Source organism: the organism of the source record quoted next, unplaced genomic scaffold (assembly GCF_019419815.1).
Source record: "Pyrus x bretschneideri cultivar Hongxiangsu unplaced genomic scaffold, Pyrus_bretschneideri_v1 Contig49, whole genome shotgun sequence".
Lineage (NCBI taxonomy): Eukaryota > Viridiplantae > Streptophyta > Magnoliopsida > Rosales > Rosaceae > Pyrus > Pyrus x bretschneideri.
Window position 1 is genome coordinate 2,214,442 of NW_025999786.1, and position 21,884 is coordinate 2,236,325.

The following is a 21,884-nucleotide window of genomic DNA, read 5'->3' on the forward strand; positions in this document are numbered from 1 at the left end:
TGCCAGCGTACCTTTGACCTCGGGCATTCACTATTATAACATTGTTCATGCCCCAAGTGAGTCGATGCAAATGACAATGTCATAGGCCCATAACCATACCCCTGCCGATAAAATTAAAAAAATAATAATAATAAAATAAACATCTAGGGACTCACAAAAAAATATCAATTTAATAGATTACTACACACTCAATGAGATAAAAGGTGTAAATTGATACAATTTTAAAACCCCGTGATGCAATCATAAAAAACTAAGACCTTATAGACAATTTTGATAACGATAGAGAACAAATTGAGACCTTGTACCTCAAAAAAAATTGGGAGTTATCAGTGGCACTCCCAAATCTCAATCTATACTATTCCTACATTTTTTTTTTTTTTTTAACAAACGATATGATCTAAACCAAGGGAAAGAGTTGGTTTAGCCTCAAAATGAGCTAGCAATAATATGGTTTAAACTCGCATTTGACAAAAATCGAACACAAGACCTCTCACTTACAAGTGAAGAGGAATACCACTAAACCGTAATACTGGCTCCTACATTTTTTACCTATCTATTCTCATTTTTAGCGCAGTTTCAATTTTACCCTTCTACTGATTTAATTATCCCTAATATCTGTAAAACCTCATTATATATAATTATACTGAGATAATTATAAATGGACAATACTTAGGTCCTCATTAGGGAGGATTCGCTTTTTACTGATTATGACGTGGCTAAATGAAATTAAAACACGTGTCCAACTTTCGATTATTTAAACTAGCAACCAAACACCCAGTTATTTAAGTAAGCCACGCATCCAAACATCCCATATTCCCTTCGTCCCCAACCATCCTCTCCCGCACTCCATGGCTGCCAGTGCTCTCATCATCACCACATCATTCCAAATATAAGAACAAACAGAAACAATTATCTAGCAATAATTTACCCATTTGAAAACCTTTTTTTTTTCTTTTTTTTTTTTTAATCTGGACAAACAACCAAATTTCACTACGACCCACCACTGATCCTTCTCTTCTCCGGCACCCATCACCAATCCTTCTCCCCTCCGACGACCCACCTCCAATCCCTCTCTTCTACAGCAAGATCAACTCGTCTTCCTCCTTGTGAACGACGGCCATTGCTGAAGATGGCCTCCCGCGACGGGGGTCGTCGTTGCGCGAGTCTTGTATCGAGTTGACGATGGTGGAGTCGACAAGTTAGCCGCGGTCGGAGCTGCTGTGGTTGTGGAGGACGAAGAAGATCGTTGGGATTTCAATTAAATTGTTTTTTTCTAAATTTGCTATGAGACAATAGCAAAGCAAAGATTATCAACCAACATTTTTCTTCCTTCTTTTCAACATAACAAAATTGTTGCTATGCAAAGGCAAGAAATAATGTAAGAAAAAAAATCTCTACACCAAGCAATGCACGCCAATTCATTAATAACCCTTACCCAAAAAAAAAAAAAAAAAAAAAACCATTAGTAACCAAAATATTTGTGTCATGAAAATGATATTTAATTAGATTTTCAAGATTTTAGGACATTAAAAGATATATATGGGAAAAATCGGAAAGCACATTAACAAAATGAGAATAAATAAATTAGAGATGTAGAAGGAGTGCATATTGAGATTTTAGGTGTGTTAATAAATTATTTCTATTTTTTATTTAAATACATATTAATAGAATCTTCACTGTTAATTAAAACGTTATGAAATTATCATTTTCTCTCTCTAATTAAAACTGAATATAAATAAGAAATATTGGCAGAAATGTAATTTTATACAACTAAAATTTTATTTATTTTTTTTTAAGTCTCATCTACATATAATTTTAATATATCTCTAATTAAAAAAATAAAAAATAAAAGATTTTTACACACTTTATGGGGGCCATGTACTAATTCTTAATTTAAAACAATATTCTACGCTAATGTTTGAAAAGAAAATATAGTTTTTGAAATAGGAGAAATATTCGAAAAGGCAGAGATCTATGCCAAGTAAAAGGATCCTCGTCGGATCATTTTTCTGAGGATCTTAGGGATCCAGTGATCTTGTTCATTTATCATATATTAGGCAGTCAAAAATTATTAGGTACTATTTATATTTAATTTAAAATTTAAAATTTTAATATGATTTATAATTGCACAATGTAAGATAATAGATATATGCCAAGTAAAAGGATCCTCGCGTGATCATTTTCTTAAGGATCTTAAGGATCTAGTGATCTTGTCTATTCATCGTACATCAGACGATCAAAAATCATTAGGTACTATTTATATTTAATTTTAAATTTTAAAATAATTTATGATTGCACGATGTATGATAAACGGACAAGATCACTGAATTCCTAAGATTGCCGGATCCTTTACCTTATGCCCAAAGGCACTTGGGAAAGTAAAGAGACGTGTCCAAAGCCCCGGGCGACGCGTAACCAATAAAATGGAGGCCAGCAGCAAAGCACAGCCGTAAAGCAAAGAAAAAGCGCGGCCACATCCTCACATTCCAGATTCAAAGAATGCCACATCATCTACCACACGTGCGCTTCCCTACCTTAATCGGTACGAACTCCCAAACGCACCGGTTCGCTTCACTCTCCCTCCCCCTCTCCGTATATATGCCACTCTACGTTCCGCTCTCCACCCTCTCCCTCTCTCGCTCTCTCCCCTCCAGAGAAAAAAGAAGAAAAGGAAACAAAAAAATAAAAAATCAAAACAAATTCTCCATTAAATTTTTCCCAAAAAATAAAATTCATTCCATTTCGAGCAATAGAAACCCTACTCATCACTCTAAACACAAAGAATCCTCCGCAAACCCTCACCCTTTCCCTAATTTCCGATTTTTTAAATTATTTATTCGATTATTTTTGACAATGGCGGCGGTAGTATCGGGTCCGGTGGCTCAACCAGTGTCTCCGGCCGCTCAACAGGCGCCGCCGGTTGCGGCTCCGGCGGTTTATGGGAACGTGTCGCTGTACGTAGGCGATCTGGACCCGAGTGTGAACGAAGCGCAGCTGTACGATCTGTTCAACCAAATGGGGCAGATCGTTTCGATTCGGGTCTGTCGGGATCAGAACCGCATGCACTCCCTTGGCTATGCCTACGTTAATTACGGCGATCCTCAACACGGTCCGTACTTTTCGCATTCTCGTAATCTGTCTCTGCGTTTGCCTGTTTGATTCAACACACAATCTCTGTCTTTTGTGTTCCGTGAATCTCATTTGTTTACTAATTTAATTTTTGCTTTTGTTGCTGTCGGCTTGTGGGATTTTGTTTCCTTTTTTTGTGAATTTGTCCGAAGATTCTGTAATCGCATTGCTTATTGTTTAAACATTTGTCTTTGTTTATGGGTGAAGTTGTAGACTTGTAAAGGATGAAACAAATTAGTGAATATTTTATTACGGCCGTCATTTGAAGGAAAAATATATATTTTTCTATTAGGAATTGGTCTCTGTAATTTTTCTGCCATTTAACTTGCAGCTGCTAATGCCCTGGAAGTGTTGAATTTTACTGCGATCAATGGGAAACCCATTAGGATTATGTACTCTCATCGAGATCCAAGCATTCGGAAGAGCGGAAAGGCCAATGTATTCATTAAGAACCTGGACAAAAGTATTGATCATAAGGCGTTATTGGACACTTTTTCAACCTTTGGCAACGTTCTTTCTTGCAAGGTTGCACTTGATAGCAGCGGTCAATCGAAAGGCTATGGGTTCGTGCAGTTTGACAATGAGGAATCTGCACAGGAGGCAATCAAGAAGCTGAATAAAATGCTGATAAATGGAAAACTGGTTTATGTAGGACTTTTTCAACGAGGCCAGGAGAGGAATCAGCAAAATGAATCACCACATTTCACTAATGTTTATATGAAAAATTTGTCGGAGACAACTACAGATGAAGACCTTAAGAAAATTATGGGCGAGCATGGTAACATTACTAGTGCGGTTGTTATGAGGGATGGTTCTGGAAAGTCTAGATGTTTTGGTTTTGTTAACTTTGAGAAGCCAGAAGCAGCAGCTGCTGCAATTGAGAAGTTGAATGGGAGCACCATTAGTGGTGACAAGGTTTTATTTGTCGGGAGGGCTCAAAGGAAATCCGAGAGGGAGGCGGAGTTGAGAGCTAAGTTTGAACAGGAAAGACTCAGTAGATTTGAGAAGCTACAAGGTGCTAATTTATATCTCAAAAATCTCGATGACACAATAAATGATGAAAAACTAAAGGAGCTATTTTCTGAATTTGGAACAATAACATCGTGCAAGGTATATCTTATTTCAACTGTAATACTGGTTTGCCTTTCCTGCTTATGTCTCCTTTGTAGGTCCTTTCGGAAGGTTAGCTATAGTTATTATTTCGAAGCTTCCTAAAAATAATTATTAAAAGAACAATGTTCATTTTCTTTATTTTTTCAAGGTCATGCTTGATCAGCAGGGGGTGAGCAAGGGTTCGGATTTGTTGCATTTTCTACTCCAGAGGAAGCCAATAAAGCTGTAAGCTTTTTATTATATGCTGAATTCTTGGAACATCCCGCAATGCTTCATCCCCCCTCAGTTTTGTGTAATTTTTGCGTTAATAACTTCCCTTTTCCCTTCTTCAGTTGCCTGAAATGAATGGCAAGATGATTGGACGAAAGCCTCTGTATGTCGCTGTGGCCCAACGCAAAGAAGAGCGAAAGGCTCGATTACAGGTAGTTTTCTTCATTGCACCTTCCTTTTATCGTTTTGGAATCTTTAATAATTTTTTTGGTTGATGTAGAATTATACTTGTAGGTTCTCATTTGAGGATAAAAATTATAAAGAATGCTTTGCAGAACCAATTATTACTAAACCGATCCAGATAGTGCTGGCTTTCCTTTCATTTATTAACATTGTAATTTTACATGCCTCGGATATATTGCATTTCTCTGCATTTTTGATAGAAAGGATCTGCATAGGGCTCGTTGTACTTTAGGAGGGGGGCTCTGCTTATACATTTTGAGTCCGAAAGCATAGCTATATAAAGTTGATTTCCTTTTCTAAAGCTGATTAACTCCAATGTACAGGGCAGGAGTACTAAATTTATTATCTTATATTTTGCTTCTCGATAATCGAAGCCTCAATTGTCACTTAAATCCATTATTCCAAAGAAACTTTACGAAGGTGACCTTTCTCATTTTTTTTCAGGCACGCTTTGCCCAAATCCGAGCACCAGGTGGAATGATGCCATCAGGACTTCCTGGTTATCATGCTGGGGCACCTAGACTTGCCCCTCAACAATTGTATTATGGTCAAGGTTCTCCTGGCCTTCTACCCCAACAGCCTGCTGGTTATGGCTTCCAGCAGCAGCTCTTGCCTGGCATGCGCCCGGGTGTTGGTCCAAACTTCATTATGCCATACCACCTTCAGAGGCAAGGTCAACCTGGGCAGCGAATGGGCGCACGTCGAGGTGGGAACCTCCAACATGTGCAGCAGCAGCAGCAGGTGGTGCAATAATTTCCTGATTTGGCATAGCAGTTTTCTTTTCATTTAGTCAAAACTTCATTACCACTAATGGGTTTGCGTAATTTAATTATTGGGCATTATGCATTACATTACTACAGCACCTGCTCAATAGTCACTTGCGTAATTGCATTATCAATTACAATGCATTATGTTCTGCAGCACATGCTCGATAGTCACTATTGTCAGTTTTTTCTTTCAACTTTGATATTTTCTGACTCAACCATAATTTCAGTTACTGCACCGTCACTCCAATCAAGGCTTGAGATACATGGGAAATGCGCGGAATGGAGTGGACCCATCTTTGGCTCCTCAAGGTCTTGTGGGTCCAATGATGCCTTTGCCACTTGATGGTGCAGGGCTGCCTGTGACTCGTAATGATATCCATCGTTCTGGGCCGTTGCCAATGTCAACACTTGCTTCAGCTTTAGCTTCTGCTACCCCAGAGAATCAGCGTTTGGTATGTTCTTTAACCCTCTTGTTATTTCTCCTTCAACCTGCGTTACATTTGATGCCACTTGTGTTTTTATTCTAGACTTACTAGTTATTATTGTGTTTGAAAAGATGCTGGGCGAACAACTATATCCACTTGTTGAGCGCATTGAGCCTGAACACACGGCTAAGGTGACTGGGATGTTGCTAGAGATGGATCAGACGGAGGTTCTCCATCTGATTGAGTCTCCAGATGCCTTGAAGGCCAAGGTAGCTGAGGCAATGGATGTTCTGGATAAAGCTGCAACGAAGTCTGAAGTTACTGATCAGCTTGGTGCATTGGATCCGAATGAGTGAATCTTCTTTTTCTTCACATTTTTGGGTACTAAGGCTCCGTTTTGTTACTGGCCTAGATGACTTTGCGTTGGTAGTCGGATTTTTTTTCTTCCATAAGAATATTGATAGGTACTTGCATGGAGGGATTTAAGGACCTAAGGTTGCTAGAAGTTTGGTCAGCGTCTTTCATTTTCTTAGAATTATTATAACAATTTTTAATTTAGAATTTCAAGTTGAATTTTTTGCTGGAATATTTTCACCTCTCTCCCTCTCTTTCATATTGTGCTTCATTTTTTACGTATGTGTAATCATTTTATCGTTGTCAAGAGGCGTAAGGGTTAGTCTCTCGGCAACTGCTTCTGCAGTCAAAACGGAAAATAGGTGCAACTGCTTCTGCAGTCATGGAAGCAATACTGTGCGCAGTATAAAAATGCATTATGCTTGTTTCAGTGAAAAAGTGCAGTACCATTGAAGCAACAACACTCAGTCGGGGGCAGTAACACATCTGGAATCAAAGCAGATCTTTGCCAATCGCTGGACAATGTTGTCGCAAACCTGTACTCTTCAACTCTTGAAACAAGCTTACAGGAAATCAGGATGAATGTCATCTTCTACCGTCTCATCGTTTGCCAGAACTGTCCCATAGTTTGTAGTTGTCTTGTCAATTTCGTTGCTGCATTGGCCTGCATTGTCTGCATGTTTTCTCCTTGTAATGAGTCGCAAGCTGCAATCGTCATCCTCGTCTTGGGTTACATAGTCACTCCATTTAGAAGCACCAGTTAGTGTAGCCCTTGTAACCTGACATGTTCTTCTCGGTTCCTGCTCATCTCTTGCTATAAAATGCCTCTGTACTTGTGAACTCTCCTTGGTGTTTGTCAGCTCGCACTTCACCTGCTCTGTGTCTGTCATTCAAAATGCATTCACGTTAATCATAGTCCGATGGTATGATCCTTCAACTTACTCGCCGCTATGCTTCGCAATTGCTCTCGTTGCCAATCATTCTTATTACGATTTCCAATTACGAAATTCATACGACATAATCCATCCGTATTACTTCACTAATCCCTCTCACAATGAATACTTTTACTCGCTAATTCAATGGTCTGGACCAAGAAAAGAAGGCTCAAGAGAAAAGCTTACTTAAATATACCTTGTGGAAGGGAGATGACATGTTTGTTGAAATTCCTCTTAGAGAAAACTCGTTTGTGACTGTGCAGCTCATCTACACCATATTTGCTCAGCTTTGGATTCTTCCACAACTCCGCCGGAAACTCTGTTACAATCTCAGGCTCAAAACCAGAACCTGCACTGAAACCAATCAACCGATAAACACGTTAGAATTCCCCTCTCTGTTTTCCCCAATTTCAAACTTCAACCATAACCCAAAACATCTCATTACCTGCTTCGTCTTCTGGCTTCACGTTGGCGCCCTGATCACTGTCCTCAGGGTCCAGGTACTGGGTCCAGTAATTTCGTCTTCTCTTTTCAGTCTTGTACGAGCAATCGGAAGAAATAAGAGTACCTTGTTCTTGCCGCTGTTGCTGTTGCTGTTGATCATTGGTTTGCTGGGCGAACTGGCGAGACATGTTGGAGGACTGGACGAAGAGGCGGAGGTCTTTGGCCATGGGACCTTGAGCAAACACTTGGCGGACGGACTGCTTCTGATTGCAGACGGCGCATGTCCACTTGTTGCTTTTGTTCCTCTGCTTCACCTGCAAATTTAATCGGCATTCATCGCCAAACAAAATCATCAAGTTTCAGCTTCAAGTGTTCGTACACACACATACATACATATACACACGCATGTACATACCTGCATGGTGGAGCATTGGCAGCACTGAACTGCGATGAACACGGTCGGCATTTTCTTCTCTGCTTTCTGATTTCACAAGTCGATGTGGGATTTTGGTATTACTGAAAATTTTGGCGGCGTTTTGATTTGGGGTTTGGGCGCCAAATTTTGGGGATTCAAAATCCCACAGAGAGGAGTATTTAAGTATTTGTAGAGTTTTGAGGGAAATAATCTTTTAATTTTATTTTAATTGTTATATTTAAATTTGCATTGTCTGATTATTCATAAAAAAACATAGAGCAGAAATCGAAAATATATTTTTGATTTGATATTGTTTTTTTTTTCAAATCAAAAATATATTTTCTTATCTCTGTCATTTATCTTCTTCAACTTCAAGCCAATTGGCGCAATCATGTTTCTAAATGGGCGAGCAAAGCTTTTGGTACATGAATAGAAACACAAATAGGGACTTATTTTTAGAGTTTTCAAGAGAATATTCGAGTTTTTAAAGGAGTATTGTCTACAACAAGAGGTTTTTATAATATAATCCTTAAATGTTGAGATTAAAATATTGAAAACTCGTTATTTATTTTGTTGGAGTATTGTGGTCGTTGATAAAAATTAAAGATGGAGTTTTAACAAAAAACCCACAGTACAGTTCACTTTAACAAAAAATCACATTTTTACACTAAAAAGTCAATCCTGTACTATTCACTTTACCCTTTATTTTGTCGTTATGATTAAAACTTAAAATTTTCAAACCTTTTTCATTAGTTTTCGTAATTAAAAAACTATTTCTAACGTTGAGTTCCCAAATGTGCAAAATAAAAAATAAAAAACGTTACAAGCATGACTAGCATTCACGTGGGTGGGGTTCATATGGATATGGTTTTATTTCTGTCATTTAATCTTCTTCAACTTCAAGCCAATTGGCGCAATCATGTTTTCTGAATGGGTGAACAAAGCTTTTGGTACATGAATAGAAACACAAATAGGGACTTATTTTTAGAGATTTCAAGATAATATTCGAGTTCTTAAAGGAGTATTGTCTGCAAAGAGAGGTTTTTATAATATAATCCTTAAATGTTGGGATTAAAATATTGAAAACTCGTTATTTATTTTGTTGGAGTATTGTGGTCGTTGATAAAAATTAAAGATGGAGTTTTAACAAAAAAACCCACAGTACAGTTCACTTTAACAAAAAATCACATTTTTACACTAAAAAGTCAATCCTGTACTATTCACTTTATCCTTTATTTTATCCTTATCATTAAAACTTAAAATTTTTAAATATTTTTCATTAGTTTTCGTAATTAAAAAACTATTTCTAACATTGAGTTCCCAAATGTGCAAAATAAAAAATAAAAAACGTTGCAAGCATGACTAGCATTCACGTGGGTGGGGTTCAAAAAACAAAAAACAAGAAATAGTTGTGCAGCATTCACATATGGATATGGTTTATTTCCCACTCAAAATCAACAGTAGAGCCAATAAAAACTAGTAATTGCTCAAAATCAACAGTATGGCTAAAATAGTTCAGGGCTCTTCAAATAAACTAGTAATTGCTCAAAGCTCTTTAAGGAGTTAGAAGGAAAGTGATAGCCAATAAAAACTAGTCACGTAAAAAATGATAGCCAATAAAAACTAGTCACGTAATATCTTTTATTGTCATCTATCACACCATTAAAACAACAACAAAAATTAGAATACTGAATTTTCTGAATATTGTCAATTTAAAGGGCTAGATTTCATATTTAGCCATTGGACTTGGTTTAATTAACAAATTTTTAACGTGTAAAAGTACAACTAGACAGTTGAAAATGAAATTAGCTAGTTGTGTGACACCAAGAGCACCCAAAATCATAGTGGAGATTGATAAAATGTGACAAGTGAGTGACAACATTTACATTAAAGAATAACAGAGTAGATTACATCTCACAATATATAATTCAAATCTGCTTTTTCACGAGGATTAAATCTAAAATTTTAATAAAAACCCTGTTAGAACCTAATTCCTTTCCAAAACCCTGTTAGAACCTTGATTCCTTTCCAAAACCCTATTAGAACCTAATTCCTTCCCAAAAACCCATTGCCCACTTCCATGTCCTTGGACTCTCACATAGAGAGGGTCCTCTGGACTCCGGACCAAATCGCCACCCGTGTCTTCGACCTCGCCGCCCAGATCTCCGCCGACCTCTCCCCCTTCTCCGAACCCCCTGCCCTCGTAGGCGTCGCCACCGGCGCCTTTCTCTTCCTCGCCGACTTGGCCCGCCAAATCACCCTCCCCGTCACCGTCGACTTCATCCGCGCCGAATCCTACGGCTCCGGGACCCTGTCCAGTGGCTCCCCCACGATTTCCTTCGACTTGAAGCTCGACGTCACCGGCCGCCACGTCGTCCTGGTACGCCCTCCTTCCTTACCCTATTCTCTGCAAGACTGCAACTCTATCCACAGTTGTAATTGTAACTTCATTTTGTTCCTAAATGCGACGCCGTTTCCTGTGTCTTTTAGGTTGAGGACATAGTGGATACGGGGACTACAATCGCGCATCTGATTGCGCACATGGAATCGAAAGGTGCTTCGTCTGTGTCGGTCTGCACATTTCTGGATAAACCATCGAGACGGAAGGTTGATTTTCAGCTTCTCAGCAAGGGAAAATTCTACCGCGGTTTCGAGGTCAAATCCGTTTCTTCTTCCCCATTTTTATTCTTTAGCTGCATTGAATCTGTTGTAAACAATGATATATTACTCTGAAAGCTGTTTAGAGGAACCCCGCATTTGATGCTTGATTGATTCGGTCTTCTTTCAATGGATAATTATTTGGACTGCTTAATGCGTTTGCACGAAAATCGTTTACTATTCTTTGTACAATCAATCATCGATACATGATTTAGAAAATGCATTTTATACAAATGTGAATGAAGAGGAATAGCTAATAAAAATGCCGTGTGAGGTCGATCGCCCCTACCCGGCCTCTATTGGTTCCAGGTTCTAAGCTGGTCAAGACTGTTATCATAGAAAAGTTGCGGAATCATTACCTATTTTGGGTATATGTATGTTATATGGAGTAATGTTATATGTTGCGAGACTGCTTCCCATGAGAACTTTCCTCGTGTGTGTAGGATATTCTCAAATTAAGTACTTGAATCCAGACATGGTTTTCATCCTCTAAATCACGTGGCGGTGACTCAGATGATCTATAATCTAACAGCTGAGAATTTATATATAGATGTCATGGCATTATTGTATTGATTTTCTATGTGGAACTCTTAGAAGCTCTGAAAATGAACTTGATTTAAAGTAATGCGTTCTTCGCAAGTGTTGGACTTGTATGCCTGAGTATTACAGGTGAACGTTTTGTATTGTTTCTTGTCTTGTAAGTCTGAAGTTTTTTGGGCTTTGGAAATTCATTTATACGCTATCAAACTTGTCTGTTTATTTGTCTCTGCAGTGTCCAGATTACTTTGTTGTGGGCTATGGAATGGACTTTGCTGAACGTTACAGGAACTTGCCATACATAGGTGTTTTGAAGCCGGAGCTGTATAAGTGATCTGATTTTAGCTGCCACGATGAGGAAAGTAATTTACTCACAGTTTAGGAAGTGATCAGATATGGAGATGATTGGTGTCACTTTCGAGCATGTACTTCATACAATGTTTGAACAGAGTGTAGCTGGTTCAAATACATGAGCACGCTTACTGAAAGTATACTATGTTTGAACAAAGTTTAGCTGGTTCAAATACATGAGCACGCTTACTGAATATATATTCACCATTTTAGACTGCATATGTATGCATCGATTAATTCCGTGGTGTCATTTTCTTTTTCTTCCTAACCTTTAATGTTGTGGTATCGTGATGTGAAGACTGGTTTTCTTGTTTTCTTTTTAGCATGCAAGATGCTTTCTTGGAACTGTTGGCTGCTGGTGTAGATCTTTTGAGAATGCAGCTAAGAAATAAGGAATTGAGAAAACCGAGGGAAGGAAGAATTTATGTTAAATTCAGAAAACTCCGCCCGGAGGAGTAGTATCAAGATGATAAAATTTTATGTAGCAATCACCAACTTGGTCTAGTGTAAGTTCGGATGCATGAACAACACAATCCCCCGACAACTTCGACTCCGGCAGTAACAAAAACGCAGGAGTACGAGTGCAGATGACAAAACCAGAACAAAGACTGGCGATGCCCTAGTGTTTAATTCCCAGGATTTGATTATCTTTTCGAATGCTCGGTTGCATACAATGGATTGTTGCATTCGTATTTTCATAGTGAGTTTTTTTGGAGCCGGAACAAGAAATCCCTATGCATGTTTTCGTGTTCTCGAGTAGGGTCCAAGGTTTTGATGTGCATGTGGGTGGACACCCACATGTTGCATGCCCTTAAAGAAAAACAGGGTTTGTTGTGTTGTGAAAATGATCGAATGCGAAATAAAATTACTGACTATTTGAGAAATAATGTCAAGGTGTTTGATAAGTTTTTATAATAAAATCGTTGTTGTCATGTTTCATTAAGGGAATTGTTATTAGCATTTCAAAATTTTCATTTGGGCACTTCTTACAAGTGTATTTTTCTTTCTAATTATAGAAAGTTTGGAGTACCAAATGAGATTTTTGAAGTGCTAATAACAATTCTTTTAATTAAAATAGAAAATTGGTTAAAGTGATCATAAATTAAATTTTTGGAAGTGAGAGATTTTAAATTTGAATATGAATTCAATACCAAATTAAGCTGCTTATTGTGTCGCTTAACCGAATCGGATCCGCCTTGGCTTGGGTTGCATTCTTGAGTACCCGAATCTGTATTTAAATGGGGTTAGGATTGAGCTGTCCTTCCAACCCGCTCAATCTAGTTTCCGGGTTTATCTTGTCGGGCGACCATGAGAGGGTTTTATGACACAGTTATCCACCATTTCTCAGAGAACCAAAAAATTGATTTGCAAGGAAAAACGCACCAGGGTTTAGGCCTCTTTGCACCGCCACAGCCACACCGCCGCCAGCCCCGCCGGCGCGGTTGATTTCGAAGACGAGGTAGCCCAACCACTGAAGCACTCGTTGCGTCTCGAGAGGCTGCGGCCGCGACACCTCAAGAGCAATGCCAAGCGCCAAGCCAAAACCGGCGGCGGAAATTCAATCGGGGATGCCCAGAGTCAGAGCGATGAGGGGTTGGTGAGGTAGGAGAGTAGTAAGAAGAAGGAGGTTGGGACTTTTGGGGAGTTGGGTGTGAGCGAGGAGGTCATGGCAGCGGTGCGAGAGATGGGGATTGAGGTTCCCACTGAAATCCAGTGCATTGGGATTCCGGCGGTGTTGGAAGGGAAGACTGTGGTCTTAGGTTCACACACTGGCTCCGGCAAGACTCAGGCTTACGTGTTGACTCTGGCTTACATGATTGGATCACCGTAAGGGTCAGGATAAATTTCCATGTTCTGTTTTTCTCTTGGGAACTTGATGAAAATGGTTTTAGCAAGATCAACCAAGTCTTTTCCACCCTCGATTGTAGCTTAAAGACGGCATGAAATATGCTTTCGCAATGGCTAAGGGAGCTGATAAATCCCAAAACTCTTCATGTTCAATGACTTGGCCACTTATCTGGTTTAGAGTGAATTGGGAATTTATTCTTATGATCAAATCTCCTCCTATATTGTTCTTCGCCTTCCCTTTGATTGTCCACTTGATACTCAGGACACTCGTCAATAACATTCTCATTTCTTGCACACTCTGTTCATATGAAACAATAACAACGAAGGAAGTTTTTACCTTGCATTTCTGTGGATTGTTATACAAGAAAGTTTAAAAGGAAGATGATGAACTCCTAAGACTCACCACAGAGGGCTTTTCTAGTGCACTGGTTATCCATAGCGGTCTATTGTACTTGTCACGTCCGCCAAAACTTCTAACTGGGTCCTAAACTAACAAATCTTTAACTGATCAGCACTTGAGCGCATATAAAAGCGCTACAACTCCTAACCGAGAATATATAAGCACATATTCCACACTACATTACATGTTAAGTATTAATTAATACCTTGTATTTAACAGAAACATCAAAGGTTCCAAGGGCACGATTGCCTTCTCGTAGCTCAAGGATATCGCGTACAAGTTGTCAAGCTGTAGACTCCACCAATGAAAAAAAAAAAAGATCCTGTTCTTCGAGAAGCAATTGCATTCTCATCTTCCAAACTCCACGATCGCCCTCTGAACGATCAGAATAAACTCATTAAAACAACCAAAAATAAAGAAAAAGGTAGTGATGAAAGCTAATGCCATTTTTGTGGGGAACACGATTGCATTTGTGCATGCAACAAGCCTTTTAAACCCATAATAAGTGACCCAAATAAGACGAGTGAAGTTTCGTGAGGATTTTCAGAGACGCCACCCACAAACAGTATGCATAATGATCATTAACATTTACATTTATCACTGGAGACTAAGTACATATTCATCCCTTGGGAGTCGGAGGTTTCTTGGTGGAGGCGTAATTCGAACCTATTTTAAATGAATGGCCTTGTTAAAAGGTCGTTTTACAAGTAGCGTAATTAGTAGCACGTGATTTGGTTGTTGTTGTCGGGTGGTCCGACATGCATTGATTTGGTAGAGCCATGTTGTACTGAATAACTGGGATTGGGAAGATCTCTCTTTTGTCTTCTGTCTTGATGATTGAATTTGGTTGCTGTGAGTGTGATCCTTAGCTCAAAACCTGCTTTCCTATCTGTAAGAATTTAAACAGCCCACCGAAAAAGGCTTCATATTTTAACTAACCTTCTAGTTATACTTTGGTTCTAGAGTTGTCTAGCATTTTCAATGCATGCACCGCCACCTTACATACAGATTTGAACTAGAAAAATCTAGTTCATTTGCAACTGGACAAAGTGCAAGTCTTCTAGAAGCTTCTCCCTTGGAAGCTTGCTACTGTATTTGCTAGGGTTTTCTAGAATCCAAACACCGATTGGGCTGGTATTGATCTTCAATGGTCAAGTCCCACCCCTGCGTGTGAGTAGCAAAATCATCTTGAAACTACAAAATAATAGTATTAAGTTGGTTTCTTTTACCATTTGTTTATAAATGACAGTATTAGGTTGGCTTCACAATAACAATTTATTCTCTTCGAGAAACTTGAAGTGCGACTAAATAAACGATTGATTTATTGTCAACTTTCATAAAGCACCAGACGAGGATAATATTGAGCATATGAACACGGCTGATTCTATTGGCGTGACGCAAGATTTAGTCAATAGCTGATCTCATTGATTTGCTCATTAAAAAATAATAAAGCCAAAACTCATATAATTTAAACATTACTTCTTATAGCACAGAAAATAAAACTTTCAAACTTGTAACCCATACGTACAATATTATAATTACATGAACACACTGATGGGTGTGCGTTTAAATTCAATTTGTTCTCTATGAGAAAGTGCAATTAAATGATCGATTGTCAACTTAAAGCATATGGCTATAGGTGTGGAATCTTTTGTAAAATTATCATTTTCTAGTATGTGAGCGTGGTTATGACAAGGAATAAAAGCATATGGCAATAGGTGTGTGGTCTTTTGGCAGATTTTAGAATTTTTATATCATGTGAATTTACATGATATGTATGAGAAATATATCTAGGCAACGTTTGCAACCATTAATGAGAAATATATTTTTCAACGTAATACGTGTGCAGCATCAGTTTATATAAACATTAATTCTTAACATAATACGTGTGCAACATAAGTATGTATCATCACTTGTATATAATCATTAATTTTTAACGTAATACTTGTGCAGTATCAATTCATAGAATCTTAATCAATTGTCATAAGTTTTGTTGGGAGGGATACTTATGCAGCATCAGTTTATATAAATATTTATTTAAAAGACTATGGATTAGAAAATTGTGCAGCTTCAGTTTTATTTAATCTACATAATACTTGTGCAATATCAGTTTATATAAATATTTATTTAAAGAACTATGGATTAGAAAATTGTGCATCATCGTTTATTTTATTTGCATATAAGTGTGCATCATCAGTTTTATTATGCAGATAAGTGGTAGCATCCTTGTTGGCGTTTTTTGTTTTGCACTGTGTTACAGATATTTGTGCAGCATCAGTTTTATTTATTATAGATTTACATTTTAAAATGCATAGATATATACAATTATTTGTGCAGCATTAGTTTAACTTTATGTTTTTTATTAGTCGCATTTAGTTTTTTTTGGATTGTTCCTGTTTTTTCAGTCACAGTTTTTTTTGTTTTGAAGATTTTGATTAGGTTTTGAGCTTATTTGATCGAGTGTTTGGAGAAGGCGATTTTTCGTTGTGCTGCTTTTGGTTTTCATTGAAGTTCCTTATATTTTTTTGCAGTATATTTATCATATATATTAGTTTATGCAACATCAGTTTATTAAATCATGTAAAATCAGTTGACATAAGTTTTTTTTGCATTGTATTACAGATATTTGTGCAACATCAATTTTATTTATTATAGATTTACATTTTAAAATGCATAGATATATACAATTATTTGTGTAGCATTAGTTTGACTTTATGTTTTTTTATTGGTCGCATTTAGTTTTTTTGGATTGTTCCTGTTTTTTCAGTCACGGTTTTATTGTTTTGAAGAATTTGATTAGGTTTTGAGCTTATTTGATATAGTGTTTGGAGAAGGTGATTTTTCGTTGTGCTGCTTTTCAGTTTTCATTGAAGTTCCTTATTTTTTTTGCAGTATATTTATCATATATATTAGTTTATGCAGCATTAGTTCATTAAATCGTGCACAATCAGTTGACATAAGTTTTTTTCTAGGGGGGGTGTTTGCAGCATAAATGTGCAGCATCACTGTGCAGCATCAGTTTATATAAATATTAATTCTTAACGTAATACGTGTGCAGCATAAGTGTGCAACATCACTTTTATATAATCATTAATTTTTAACGTAATACTTATGCAATATCAACTCATAAAATCTTAATTGTGAAACTAATTAAAACGAAAATGCAGATTTTCAATATAAAAAGGGAAAATCAGGTATGACGCAATGAGGGGAAAATGGGATACTCAACAACTTGTCATACAAGCTAAGAAAAATGAGAATGACGCGGTAGTTGGTGGACGATGGAAAGTTAGTGAAGTGATGCACAATGTTGAATCTTTAATTACGGGACAAAGGGATTTCAAATTGTGGTGTTTTGCGAAGGGCTATTTACAATTAAGCATGGGAAGAGGAGAGATTTTTCAATTTATCTGAAACACGTGTTATTATATAAATTGTGAGATATTTGTTAAAAAAGTAATAACTTATAAAATAAAACTTCTCACCACTTATATAATAACATGTGATGTACCATTTGTATTCCGATCAGAATGTAAAATTTCTCAACGAAGAGAGTGATATTTTCTGACGTTCAAGAACCTGAGCTCAAGATTGGTTGGCATCTTGAAGAGGTGGAGGTGGAACAAGTTGGATGCACTTAAATTTATGAAGTATGTTATATGCTATTGATAGTGTATATGGTTCGGACCGGTCGTTTATTTAAATTTGGACAAATTGCCTTAATATTGTACTAGTAGATGTTGTTGCATCTGGGCTCGCGAGCTTGGATTTTTGTGCTTTAGATCATGAGCCTGGACCAGCACGGGCTGGATTGGGTTCCTGGATGGGCCTGCTCGCCTGGGTGTTTTACTAGTAGAGATGTGCGGGGGTGGGGGCAGTATGGTCAAGTCACATAAAAAAGTTCTGAGAAAGAAACAGAAGAGAAGACCCGGGAAGAAACAGAAGAACGGAGGGTTTTTGGTTAAGGGAGGCAGAAGAAGAGGAAGAGAAATTTCAGTTAGAGGGAGAGAGATGGAGAGAGAGAGAGAGAGAAGGAGGGTACTAAACACAGTGTCTTGACCCGAAACCAAGCGACCAGAAAGAATCGCAGCTTTCAGAAAGCTATGGAGTCAGAGGCAGATCACACACACACTGAAATTGACCAGATTGAAGAACACTGTGCGCGCCAGCTGCTCTGCTTGACGGAACAGTGTACCAGACAAGGGCCGCGGTACACCCACATCGAGCAAAACGAGTTCTTGCATAGAAGGTAAGTTACAATCACCACTGTCTCTTTATTAGTTTTTAGCTTCGGTATGAGTTTTGTGCAATTGAGTTTGTGGAAATCGAACTGCATTGGTTGACGACTTGCCAATTTGTCTTCTGGGTTTCTCAATTTGTTGTCTTTGCCTGTAATTTGGGCTCTGTTAAGTGTTTTAATTGCAGGATGCAGTCGGGAGGATTGATGGTTTGTTTCAATTTTTTTTTGGATGGGCCTGCTCGCCTAGGTGTTTTACTAGTAGAGATGTGCGGAGGTGGAGCCAGTATGGTTAAATCACATGAAAAAGTTGGTGCATACATATAGGGAATGAGAAGCCGTAGGCTGACTATTCCAGATTTCTCCAAGAAAGTCTCTTTCTCCCTCTCTCTCTCTCTCTCTCCCTCTCCCTCTCTCTCTCTTGAGACAAAGCCATGTACCGCCTATCCAAAGACAGGAATTGCGGACCCGGATCCAAATCCAAGGCCAAGCGCCTCCCGGAAACGGAATTAGGATCCGGGCAAGGGACGAATCCAGGCCAACCGCCGAAGCACCTAGGTGAGATCCAGATGTCGGTATGATGCTTTTGGTTTTTGTTTTTAGGGTTTCTTTGTGATGAGGGAGATTATTTGTAATTTTCATATGTGATTATTTGTTTTTAAATATTAATATTGTGTTTTTGGTTTTTGCAGTATCTGAGTATTTGGCCATGGTTGCCTCTGTACAACTCTCAACAAAATGTTTTGAGTTTGAGGAAACATACTGAACAAAAATTGTTGTTTTTCCTTTCTGCATATGGGAGAATTACCCTTTAATTTTTGTTTGTTTTGATGAAGAAACGAACTTGCTATAACTAATTAGTTTCATACCTTATTTGATTTTTGTTTTAATTAGTTTCACAATTAAGTATCGCGCGTGCAAGTTCTTTTAACTATGTTGCTCCCTTAGTTTGGCTAAGTATGTGATTAGTTTGAATGAGATTGAGAATACAGAGTAATTAAACTGATATCTTAGGTTATTAATTTGTGAACATTTCCACAAAAAAAGAGGCTTTGGATGACTCTATGACTCAACTACAACTTGAGAATGCCCCGCCTACTTTAAAGAAGAAGAAGAAAGAAGAAGAAGAAACGTCGCCGTACTTCCAAGTGTTCAGTTTGCCTTAGGAAGGGCTGTGACCTAAGTATGTGCCCCTATTGGTCTAGGATCCCGCCTGGCGTGACTATTGTTGGTGAGGGCTATGAACTAACTTGTAGGCGCTTTATTCGCAAGGATAATATGTGTAGGCAGCTCGCGCCATTTTCTGTGTGTAATTGTAATGACTATGGCCACCGTGTTCTTGATTACCCGATGCCAAATATGATAAGACTGATTCCAGGCTAGACGTAGACGAAGTGACTTACCACCCGCCCATATCGCACAAGTCATACGACTCATCCATTGTTTAGTAATGACTGCATATGAGCCTGCTAAAGCTGAGGATTTCCTGGAGTCTTGCTTAATTTTCTCTTTATTATTTTAGATGTATGCTACAATGCTTCTCTAGATCTCATGCTGCAGGTTGTTGGTTATTGTATTACAATTCATATTTCTATAGTATATACTTGGTGAGTGTCAAATGTTTCCACAGTATGTATTATGTGTGTGGTTATATATATTCTGCCTACAATAAGAGCGTGCTTTGTGAGAGCATTGAGTTTTGCGAGAGAGAAGGTTGTGTGCAGGTTTTCGTGGCTTCTTCATCCATGAACATGTCTGCAGGTATGTGTTGTTGTGAATGCTTCAGTAGTTACAAATTGTGAGATCAATCACCCCTATCAGGCCCTTATTGGTTCCAGCTTCTAAGCTGGTCAAGGATGTTATCTTAGAGAAGTTACAGAATCATTACCTATTTTGGGTATATGTATGTTATATGTTGCGGGACTGCTTCCCATGAGAACTTTATACGATGTTTGAACAAAGTGTAGGAAGTGATCCGATATGGAGATGATTGGTGTTACTTTCGAGCATGTACTTCATACGATGTTTGAACAAAGTGTAGCTGATTCAAAAACATGAGCACGCTTACTGAATATAAGCTTGTTTGGATGTGCTTTTAAAATGACTGAAAGTGTTTTTAGAGAAAATATTTTTGGGTTTCCAAAGCACTGTAAGTGCTTCTACAAGAAGCACCAGTTATGTGCTTATTCTAGGAAGCACTTTAAGTATTTTCCAAGATTTACTTGCATCTTTACTAATGATTGATTCTAAAAACATTTTCACCAAAAGCGCTTCCAATCATTTCAAAAGCATATCTAAACGAGCTTTATATATTTCACCATTTTGGATTGCATAGTGCATACTTTTGCATCCATTACTTATGCGCGGTCATTTTCTTTTCTTCCTAACCTTTTAGTATTGTGGTATCGTGGTGTGAAGGCCAGTTTTCTTCTTTTCTTTTTAGCATGCAAGATGCTTTCTCGGAACTGTTGGCTGCTGGTGCAGATCTTTTGAGAGTGCAGATAAAACTAAGGAATTGAGAAAACAGAGGGACGGAATATTTTATTTTAAATCAAGAAAACTGATGGCAACATCAATGGCGGAACCACAGGGTTACCCTCCGCTGGAGGCTGCAACCCTCGCTGAATTTGTTTCTTTTGTTTCCTCCCTCCTTTTAGGGACTCTTTAGGGTTTTATTTTACTACTTTCTTTAGTTCATTAAAACAAGCATGAAGGGGAAAAAGTTTACCCTTCAAAACTGGATCTTTCTTAAAACATTTCAGGGGAACGATCTTGTTTTCACTCCATTTTTGCTGCTTAAGGGCTCCCGACACCAAGTTGTTAAGGACTTCGGTTACCTCAGCTACTGCGAGGCGATCCAGCAATAACATAACATAGAGGTTCGAGTACTGACGACACCCCCAACTGAAATGCGGAGCAATAACTTCAACTCAGCAGTAACATAACACAGAGGTTCGAGTGCATATGACACAAGCAGAACAAAGATACTGATAAGCAAGGGTTTTATTCCCAAGATGTGATTATCGTTTTGAATGCATAGTGGATTGCTTGTTTGGATGGATTCGTTCAGCTTGAATAAAACTTATTGTGGTCTGCAACATCCGCACAAGAACATTGGATTAACAGCTTCTGTTTTGGGCTGCCAAACGTTGTTAGAAGCGGCTTTTATTATCTGTTTTTTGTCAGCGATCAATAGAACACAATCAAATGCACTTATGGATAACAATTTTCTAGTGCTTTTTGGAGAAGCAAGTACTTGGTGCTTCTTCAAGTAGTACTTTAATGAAGTGCTTTTTTTTAAGAATCAATTGGATTGTCCATCAAAACTTTTCATATGATGTACAGGAGGTGGATCTTAATGTGCAATGGCTTGGAATTATTTAATACCAGTATAGTTGAATGAGTAACTTGTCAAAGATTTCATAAAAGGTAATGTTATGTATAGAGCTATAACTTGAATTTAACATGTAGGATGGGTGAACCTACATGAAGAGGGAGAAGATGGTGCTCTCGTTGGCACCTACGAGGTAGGGTAGGTAGCTGATTATTTGCGTTTCTAATGCGCAGGAGACATACTGGAGAAGGAAATAAAGAGAACGAGAAACACAGAGGAAGCTAGAGAGAGCGTATCATTGGTCCGACTAATTATACCGAGCTTTTTGAAGAGATAAATAAACAGGTGTGAATTGGACTAAAAGGTGGGACTAGATAAATTATACTAGTACTATTTCGTATATAATCACACTAAACAGCCGGGCTGCCAAACGGGACCATATTGTATTGGGTTGGATTCTTTGAGTACCCGAATCCGTAAATGA

At 38.1% G+C, this 21,884-nt stretch overlaps 3 protein-coding genes and 1 pseudogene across 3 annotated transcripts; 2 read left to right on the forward strand and 2 right to left on the reverse strand.

Annotated features, from left to right (window-relative positions):
* The first annotated feature begins 2,621 nt into the window (after window positions 1-2,621).
* On the forward strand, window positions 2,622-6,475 carry LOC103927910 (polyadenylate-binding protein 3). The gene is given in 8 exon segments (XM_048568818.1): window positions 2,622-3,109; window positions 3,461-4,239; window positions 4,391-4,421; window positions 4,424-4,467; window positions 4,575-4,664; window positions 5,140-5,436; window positions 5,690-5,914; window positions 6,019-6,475. Coding segments are annotated over 8 exon segments (1,947 nt in total). The 5' UTR covers window positions 2,622-2,853; the 3' UTR covers window positions 6,244-6,475.
* Window positions 6,476-6,587: 112 nt separating this feature from the next.
* Window positions 6,588-8,205, reverse strand: LOC103927911. The gene is made up of 4 exons (XM_048568819.1): window positions 8,036-8,205; window positions 7,622-7,934; window positions 7,373-7,525; window positions 6,588-7,124 (listed from the first exon to the last, which is right to left on the reverse strand). The coding sequence occupies exons 1-4, from the start codon at window positions 8,084-8,086 to the stop codon at window positions 6,805-6,807; spliced, it is 837 nt and encodes a 278-aa protein (XP_048424776.1). The 5' UTR covers window positions 8,087-8,205; the 3' UTR covers window positions 6,588-6,804.
* A 1,895-nt stretch (window positions 8,206-10,100) lies between these two features.
* LOC103927912 (hypoxanthine-guanine phosphoribosyltransferase) lies at window positions 10,101-11,800 on the forward strand. The gene is made up of 3 exons (XM_009336889.3): window positions 10,101-10,415; window positions 10,526-10,690; window positions 11,466-11,800. The coding sequence occupies exons 1-3, from the start codon at window positions 10,116-10,118 to the stop codon at window positions 11,562-11,564; spliced, it is 564 nt and encodes a 187-aa protein (XP_009335164.2). The 5' UTR covers window positions 10,101-10,115; the 3' UTR covers window positions 11,565-11,800.
* A 1,159-nt stretch (window positions 11,801-12,959) lies between these two features.
* LOC103927913 lies at window positions 12,960-14,181 on the reverse strand (annotated as a pseudogene).
* Window positions 14,182-21,884: the final 7,703 nt, after the last annotated feature.

What these genes read in the sequence shown, in the direction of transcription:
- LOC103927912 (XM_009336889.3), top strand. Translation starts at nt 10,116, where the DNA reads ATGTCCTTGGACTCTCACATAGAGAGGGTCCTCTGGACTCCGGACCAA. An exon ending in CCGGCCGCCACGTCGTCCTG is followed by an intron (nt 10,416 to 10,525) that starts GTACGCCCTCCT and finishes TGTGTCTTTTAG; the next exon opens with GTTGAGGACATAGTGGATAC. An exon ending in AATTCTACCGCGGTTTCGAG is followed by an intron (nt 10,691 to 11,465) that starts GTCAAATCCGTT and finishes TTGTCTCTGCAG; the next exon opens with TGTCCAGATTACTTTGTTGT.
- LOC103927911 (XM_048568819.1), bottom strand. Translation starts at nt 8,086, where the DNA reads ATGCCGACCGTGTTCATCGCAGTTCAGTGCTGCCAATGCTCCACCATG. An exon ending in GCCAATGCTCCACCATGCAG is followed by an intron (nt 7,935 to 8,035) that starts GTATGTACATGC and finishes TTAAATTTGCAG; the next exon opens with GTGAAGCAGAGGAACAAAAG. An exon ending in TGTCATCTCCCTTCCACAAG is followed by an intron (nt 7,125 to 7,372) that starts GTATATTTAAGT and finishes TTTGAATGACAG; the next exon opens with ACACAGAGCAGGTGAAGTGC.